Genomic DNA, 8,541 nt, shown 5'->3' on the forward strand with positions numbered 1-8,541 from the left:
AAGAGGGATTGAGTAAGGTTTATGAAAATGTGTTTAAATTTGTGTTTTTCATATATTTATACTACATGCACATGTGCAGTTGGTTTTAGTGTGATCGTGTATGTGTGTTTACGTGGGCGTGCCCTCCCCAGTGGCAGTTTGTAATCAGCTGTCAAAGTGGGCACTGACCCCATCGCAGCATTTGAGAGCTGCATGCTGGGAAACGAAAAGCTTTCAAGTCCACTCGTGCAGCAGCAGCAGTGAAAGTGAAGGACAGGCAGCACAGACATTTAACCTGCACTTGTTCAGGATATTGATTAGCTGCATTTTGTCAGTTGTAAGAATGGTGGTTTAAGCCTATGCATTTTTTGTGTCTGTTTGGATTGCCATTTTTTAAACTCCAGTGACTTTATCAAGAACAGTAAAGAGCAAAGGTAAGATTTTATTATGGTTAATATGATAATCATGGCTAAAGATGGCAAACCACTGACAAAACAGGTACTAAAAAAATCTGCAATCCCATTTTTTGTTTTCGTCGAAAAATGTAAATGTCATTCAAAAGTTTTACTCATGCATAGCAAGTATAACAATGTGTGTGATTTAAAAAATAAATAAATAACAACCATCTGAATGCATTGGTAGATGTTCTTGATCAAAAAAACCCTAATAGTATGAATGATAGTATAAATTTTATTTGACACTGGAAATTAAAGTTTTTCAGAAACAAAAGAGCCATTTCTTGAAAAAACTGCACTCTTACTTCACCTGAAATCGTAGATTTGGTTTTTCTTGCAGAATATTGTGCTGGCGTCTCAAACCTCAGGTTAAAAATTTCAGCTCTGGCTTTTGATTTAACTATGGATAAAGATTCAGGGTCAAACTTTTGTTTAATATGCTCATTTATGTTCTTAAATTGGGATTTAAATCAGTATTTTTATCTTTTCAAACTTTAACAAAATCTTAATATAATTAATATTTTTAAAGTATTTAATGGCTGTGCACACACCCTATGTGGCTCTATCACATCAGCTCTGACCAAAATTTCGATGGCATGCAACAAGCTGCTTGCACAAACAAGGGATTGAATTTTTTTGATTGTTTGTTTTTTCGTGGGAGAGCAATTTTAAATTTGAAAAAGCACTTGCTTTGTTTTTGCTTTATGTTTGGCTAAAGATGATTGAGCTGGGCCTCCCTGATGACAACCTGATTGATGAGTTGATGGAGCTGACAGCACAGAGCCTCAGTCACCTGGAAATCCAAGAACACTTCAACGTCATCAAAGAGATCGGACGAGGGAAATATGGGAAAGTGCTCCTGGTTACACATCGCTTTAGAGGTATGACTGCACTTATTCTTCTTAAAGAAGAGTATAACCGGTTTCCTTCTATTAGTGTTATAAAAATCTTTTGTTTCCCAGGAGAAATCAGTTACAGAATTTACATTCTTTAATATTAGGAATGTGATTAAAAAAATACTGAGTTTTAAAATTTCTTAATACATGGCAGAAAATTGTTTTTTATTTGCACTTAGCTGTTGTATTCTCACAAAAGGATGCAATATATGATGACATATAATGTTTCTGAAAAGTACATATTCAACAGACTTAAGACCAAAAACACGTAATCATTTATAGTCTACCAAAAGTCACCAAAGTTGTTCTTTTTGTCATGCCAGACATCTCTGTGGGTTGAAGTAAAATAAAACCTACTGAGAGAGAGAATGCTTTAGTGAAGAAACCTCAGGTTAAAAATTTGGAAATTTGGAAAAACTGCTACTTGAAGAAAACATAAGATGTATGATTTCTTCTGATTCTGTGCAAATCTTGAACCCCGGATGACCCAGTGCAATTGAGTCAAATCAAAGCGGAGCAATAAGGGTGTCAGTGGAGACAAAGTAGACAGCCTGAATGCATAGCATGGGGTTGCAAAGGGTGGCTGGCTTGAGGCCTGGAGGTTCTCAATTTGGAAACAGCTAGCGTGTATGGGGGTGACCCATACACGCTAGCCTACGTTTTGGAAATACTCTGTTGTTGTGTCTTAAATAATTATCCTATTCAACTGTCATCAGTTTAATTTCTCTGTTTAACAAAGTAACACAAACATGTGTATGAACTGGGATATTAATTACAAAAACATGAATGATCTGCAGGGACTCCCATGGCATTGAAAGTGATGCCCAAAACTTCAACTAAGCTGCAGGGCTTTCTGCGAGAGTACTGCATCTCCTTGCACCTGTCCTGCCACCCCTGCATTGTGGGTCTTTTTGGCATTGCCTTCCAGTCTAATGAGCATTACTGCTTTGCCCAGGAGCTGATCATTGGAAGGGACCTTTTTGCTGTCATTCAACCAAAAGTGAGTCAAACAATTGCAAAATAAGACTACAACTAGAGCCATAATAGTGGGTTTGTAAGATTGTAATGTAATGTAAGCATTTACTTGAAAGTTAATGCTAGCATGCTTATACTGTCACATGTGCACCATCTGACTTTAGTGTGTTAAGACGTCAACTGTGAATTAGCATGAACCACAGAGTGCAGTTGAATTTGATGGCAATATTATTAGTTTTGCAGGTATTTTGTCGTAAGCCAACATATTGGCTCAGTGGTTAGCAGTGTTGCCTCAGGAGAAAAGGGCCCTGCATTTGACGGGTTTATGTGTGTTTCCTGTTTTTCTGTGTGTTTTCTCCAGGTGTTTGAGTTTCTCAGAATAACTCAAGATAACTCAGGATACAATAACGTACTTAAGATGTATCTTCTGGCCACCAAAGGAATGTAAAGGAAAATGTATCTCACTGTATCTCAATCAATCAAAAAAAGAAAAAAAAAAACAGTCAATCAAAATGAAAATCAGTAGATTTCTGCTGTTGGCCCTGGAAATCTGGGGACGACCCCTTCAGCGCCGTCCATAAGCCATGGCTGTATTCAAATCTTCCTAAGATAAACTTGGGACATTTTACAACATTAAGAGGCAGACCCATCAAATATACAGAATTAAAAGATTCTAAAGGACCGGGTTAATTTGAACTTAGGCTGACTGAATTAAACCTTTCACAACCAATATGAATGGTTTTCCAAATTTCTTGAACTCACATTCATCAGAAGAAAACATTTAGATGTTTAATGTTTGGTGAAAGAAATGATGAGCACTAGAAATATATTAAAAACGACTGTATCCAGCTTCTATATCAGGGTCACAAGCCCATCTCCAATTTCATTTGTTCTAGGTGGGTATCCCAGAATCCTCAGTAAAACGCTGTGTCCTTCAGATCGCCAGTGCTTTGGAGTTCATCCACACCCATGGCTTGGTCCACCGTGATGTGAAGCCTGAAAATATTCTTCTGCTGGACAATCTCTGCTGCCAGGTGAAGCTGGCGGACTTTGGCCTTGCCCAGAAGAGAGGAACCCTGATACGTTTTATCACAGGAATCCTTCCCTATATGGCTCCTGAACTTTGTTCTGTAGCTCTGCCCGAGGGCCAGAAAGAGGTGACTGCTCCACCTCTGAGTGTGGAGCCAAGTCTGGACACCTGGGCATTTGGCGTGGTTATCTTCTGCATCCTCACAGGCTACTTCCCCTGGGAACGCTGTGTGGACTCGGATGACTTCTACGAAGAATTTGCAGATTGGTGGAGAATGGAAAATCGATCTAACGCTGAGGAGGACATCCCTCCTTTGTGGAAAAGGTTCACTCCAGTAGCCATGGAGATGTTTGGTAAACTCCTGGCTCTGGATGCAGGAAAAAGGTGTTCAGTGGGAGATGTGAGAGCATATGTGGAGAAGGACTGGCTGAAGAAGGTACCGGGTAATGATCAGCAGTAAAAGTCAGGGAAAAAAGGGAAAAAAGAAAGCAGCATTTCTCTGGATTTTGTAGCTCCTTATTGCTTAAAAACAATAAAAAATATATGATGTAGTTCAAAGCCAGCGTGTGGTTTGCAGTGATCTTTAATATCATTCTGATGCCTTTGTCCTTGTGTAAAAGCACCCTAAGACTAGCAAATTTCTTGTCTTACTGACCATTCAAAATATCCATCTCACATTTGAATTGAAAATCATCAATAAAACTACCAGGAACATCTTTAGACTGTGGAAGGAAACTAAAGAAACCCACCAGATATGGAGGTAAAGGACTCTGTGAATCCAGAACTTTCTTGCTGTGAGGAAGCAGCACCATCTTGCTGCTAGTACGCAAAACAGACAAAAAATAAAACGGGAGTTTTCTGCATGTATTTGTTGCATTTAACTAATAAAAGAATTATATAGTAACAGTGTGCTCCTCTGGGCTTTCCTCAAGTCTTTGAGGTTCCTGATTCATGTTGCCTATCTTGGCTCAGGCTACTCTTACTAAAGAAATTTAAGTTAAATAAAAGTTAACAATGCAACCTAATTATTTTTAAGGTAATGTCTTTTTTGTATATGGGATGATACAGACTGTATGTCAAAATACATGTGTACCTTATGGTACATACTAGTGGTGCAACGGATCACGGTTGATTCGTAATCTGAACTGATCCCACTCCACGGGTCGGCACGCATGTGATCCGAAGATTCGAAAAAGAAGAAAAAAAAGTATGTGTATGGTGCGCGTGGTGGGTCTGTCAAGCAATAGTTATGGCCAGTGCTAGCGGTCCAAGTGGAGGAGCAGAGGAGTTTGTGGTATTTAAGCAGCCCTTTGCTGGCAAATCTGACCGGGCTAAAGCTATTACAAAAGCTACTGGGCTGTTTAGCTGCAGACAGGAGGCCATATTCTGTTGTGCAAAACAAGGGGTTTAAACTATGATGAACGTGCTTGAGCCACGCTATGATATCCCGTTCGCGTCCACTTTAGTGGCAAGATCGTTCCAAGCATGTATGAGCAGGAAAAGATTAAAGTTATGGCTGAACTGTCCCAGGCATCTTCTGTTGCCCTAACTACTACAAATGGGTGTAGCAACGGAAAGCTACGTGACCGTGACAGCTCATTATATCACAGCAGAGTGCGATATAATGAGCGGTATGTATTATTGTAGGGTCTAACTTACAATATAAAGCACCTTGAGGTGACTGTTGTTGTGATTTGGCGCTTTATAAATACAATTGAATTGAATTGAATTGAGTGGTAGATACAAAGCCCTGTACTGCCCTATATTGTACCATAATTTTTTTTAAGTGGAATGAGTGTTGAGTTGAATGTTTTTAACAGGCAAAAAATACTTCAATAAGTAAATGTTAAATTTTTGTCTTTTTTCTTTTTTTGCTGATCCGAAAATTTATCCAATCAGTGACTTAAAACCGTGATCTGATCCGAACCGTGAGATTTTTGATCCGTTGCACCACTAGTACATACAGTATATTTGAGGTTTTGAGTAGTATAACACATAGACCGTGCCTGCAGGGACAGAGTTGAATTTTATTTGAATTTACGTCCACCAGAAATACAAATGACCTAATAACTGCTCAACAGCTTCATCTATGAAATTTATGCTTGATTCCTGCAAAAAATGCATAAAATGAGAAAACAGATGCAAAACAATAAAAAAAAGGAGGGAACAGAGATGGTTGCAGAGAAACCGAAACAATGAGAAACTGACATACAGAAAACAATTAACACAAAGCTACTGCAGTTGCAGCAGAGTGCTTCTAGTTTTTCATACACTGCTTTTGTATTTTCACTTAGTTTCTGTGAAATAAACAATGACATGGTGTAATAATGATGAAGACCAGATGATTTTTCTTTATGTTCTTATATGTAAAAACTAAACATTTAAAAAAAAGTGTGTGTACCCAGCATGCAAAAATATATAATTCATGATTATATGTTCTGTAGTTATATGGTTATTTCTGTCTTATGTACAAAGAGAAACCCCAAGAAGTTGATTCTGTTTATCTGGACGCAGCGTTTTCAGCGGGAGAAACATTTCATCACTTATTCAAATGACTTCTTCAGTCTCAGCTGAATGCAGGTTTCCCCAAATTTATACACAGTAAATCTGCATAATGAACGAAACTAGCACCACTGACGATCATTAATATGCAAATTGTCATGACCACTGATCAATGACGACTGGTCATGAGTACCATTCACAGAGAGACATCTTTCACCATCTTACAATGCCGTGATTGCAGGTCACGGCTGAAATACACACAGTTACATAAAACAGATCAAATTCATGACCTCACAAGTCATTTTTTGTACCCCATCTGTCATACTTTATTGACCTTTCTTTAACAAGGTTACATGCATAATCTCATGCAGCTTGTTCTCCACTGATAGATGTTTTGCTGTTGCTGTTCACGTACACGGGACACCAGTGTTGCTTTCTGATTGGAATGTTTCAGGATCTGAGGATGGAAGAACCAGACTGACCCGAGTCCTTAACATGCTTTTCCAACTCATGCTTTACTATATTTTTAGGACAGTACACAAACTGGGGTCTTCTTTCAATTCACTCTGGGACCCAAGTGCACTTCCAGGCCTGTCATACAAAAACTAATACAGGCAGTGTATTAGTAGCAAAGCCAGTGGAGGAATTTGGCTCACTGACTGTAGAGTGGTGTGAAAAAGTTTTTGCCCCCTTCCTAATTTCCTATTTTTTTTTGTATGTTTGCCAAACTTAACTGTTTCAGATCATCATTTTAAATGAAGGTGTTTATTAGTTAATAACTGGTTGGGCCACCCTTAATAGAAACAACTGCAATCAAGCATTTGCAACAACTAGCAATGAGTCTTTTACAGCGCTGTGAAGGAATTTTGGGCCACTCATCTTATAATTCAGCCACACTGGGGTCTTTTGTGACCTACTGAATGAATTTTAGCTCCACTCTTGAGGTAATTTTGGTCGGCTAGTCACTCCTGGGAAGCTCACCACTGTTCCAGGTTTTCCCTATTTGTGTATAATGACCCTGACTGTGGATCGCTGGAGTCCCAAAGCCTTAGAAATGGCTTGTAACCCTTTCCAGACTGACAGATGTGATTTTGTTTCTCAGGTGTTATTTTAGATCGTGGCATGATGTGTTGATTTTTGAGGTCTTCTAGCCTGTTTCACTTTGTCAGTCAGGTTCTATTTAACTGATTACTTGATTCACCAATTCTACCAGTAATCAGGCCAGAGTGTGAAAATGAACTGAGCTTTCCAAAAAAATGTAGTTATTCACAGTTAATTCATGATTTAACAAGAGGGGCAATATTTTTTTCACACAGGACCAGGGAGGTTTGGATAACCTTTCTACATTAATCTATGAAATCATCATTTAAAAACTACATTTTATATTTACTTTGGTTATGTTTGTCTAATCTTAATTTTTTTTGATGATCTGAAACATGTGACTGTGATAAATATTCAAAACAGTAGGTAATATGAAAGGAGGCTTACACTTTTTCACATGTATGTGCTGGTTCTCACATACATGAAAAGAAGATTAAAATAATATTTTGCATGTGTGTTCTATGTAACAAGGCATCACACCAAGTTTGTGATTCTGCAGACTTCAGAACTCGCAGTAAACTTTTTATTATGTTTATTGTTCTTTCTATATATTAGATTTTTAGAGTGGAAATTTTATGAGAAGTTACATTTGGTGTATCTATTTTTAAAAACATTGATTCCAATAAGTGTGTGTGTGTGCATGTGTGTGTGTGTGTGGACAGCATCTACAGTAAGCATGATTTGGAGGTAACAAGTGTGTAAACCAAACAACAATAATAAAAAAAACCTAACAAACAGGCTGTGGACAGACATGATTTCTATTGTTAAGAAACATGATTTCTCATTTTATATTTACAAATAAACAACACTGTGTATATGGCTTCTAAGTCCCCACTGGTTCCTTCTCTGGACAAATGACACTTGAGACTCACTGTAATTATCATCGAGATCACTTACGGACCACTATGTCTCTGCTGTATCTATTTCAGCTTCAGCTACACAGCAGACTTAATCCTACACCATGATCCCTCAGCAAGGCCTCTAACAGCAATGCTGGCTGTGATGTTTACATATGACATGAGGGGCACTGCTTACAAATTAGTCCCTTTGGGTGTATCGTTGGCTCTCTTCTCAGTGGCCCTTTGCTAACTCCTAACCAAGCATCCGAGGCCTTAGTAGGTCTGTCAGTCTTATAAAAGCTGCACTAGCCGGTCTGTCAGTGCCTCAACGATGGCCTTACTCGGGTTAACATTTGTAGTAAGCAGCTGCTCTAATTTTGACCATTGGCATAAATTCTTAAGTCATAATAGAGAACGTTGTTTCAGTTTCAGAACTTCAGTGACTCTCAAAACATCTTGTTGATGAAACAGCTTATCTCTCAGGCATTAGGAGATGTACTCAGAAGAGCAAACCTAAAAATGTCACTCATTTTATGTCAGTGGTATTCATCTATCCAGTGTCCCATGGTAAGAACAAAATGTAATGTCAGCTCAACAGTAATATTGGCTAGTAAGTTTTAGTCAGCAATACACCCATAATTCATCCTGATTTCAAATGGCATGCTAATGCTAACTAGCCTGTTATTCACCAAGTGGCTTTCTGAGCCTGTATTTTTCTGCAATTACAAACTCTGTTTAAACAATCTTGGTATCAAAATAAAGCT

At 38.3% G+C, this 8,541-nt stretch overlaps 1 protein-coding gene across 1 annotated transcript; it reads left to right on the plus strand.

The window, feature by feature from the left end:
* The first annotated feature begins 207 nt into the window (after positions 1–207).
* On the plus strand, positions 208–5,663 carry LOC146364298 (serine/threonine-protein kinase SBK1). Its single transcript, XM_084915875.1, has 4 exons — positions 208–413; positions 1,153–1,315; positions 2,128–2,330; positions 3,202–5,663. The coding sequence occupies exons 2-4, from the start codon at positions 1,153–1,155 to the stop codon at positions 3,793–3,795; spliced, it is 960 nt and encodes a 319-aa protein (XP_084772001.1). The 5' UTR covers positions 208–413; the 3' UTR covers positions 3,796–5,663.
* The last annotated feature ends 2,878 nt before the right edge of the window (positions 5,664–8,541 follow it).

This window comes from Perissodus microlepis, chromosome 20 (assembly GCF_051167445.1).
Source record: "Perissodus microlepis isolate ML-2025 ecotype Zambia chromosome 20, ASM5116744v1, whole genome shotgun sequence".
Taxonomy (NCBI): domain Eukaryota; kingdom Metazoa; phylum Chordata; class Actinopteri; order Cichliformes; family Cichlidae; genus Perissodus; species Perissodus microlepis.

Bases quoted from the DNA above. Each gene is read 5' to 3' on its own strand.
- LOC146364298 (XM_084915875.1), top strand. From the start codon at position 1,153: ATGATTGAGCTGGGCCTCCCTGATGACAACCTGATTGATGAGTTGATG. The intron at 1,316-2,127 runs GTATGACTGCAC...AATGATCTGCAG, and splicing joins GGTTACACATCGCTTTAGAG to GGACTCCCATGGCATTGAAA. The intron at 2,331-3,201 runs GTGAGTCAAACA...CATTTGTTCTAG, and splicing joins TTGCTGTCATTCAACCAAAA to GTGGGTATCCCAGAATCCTC.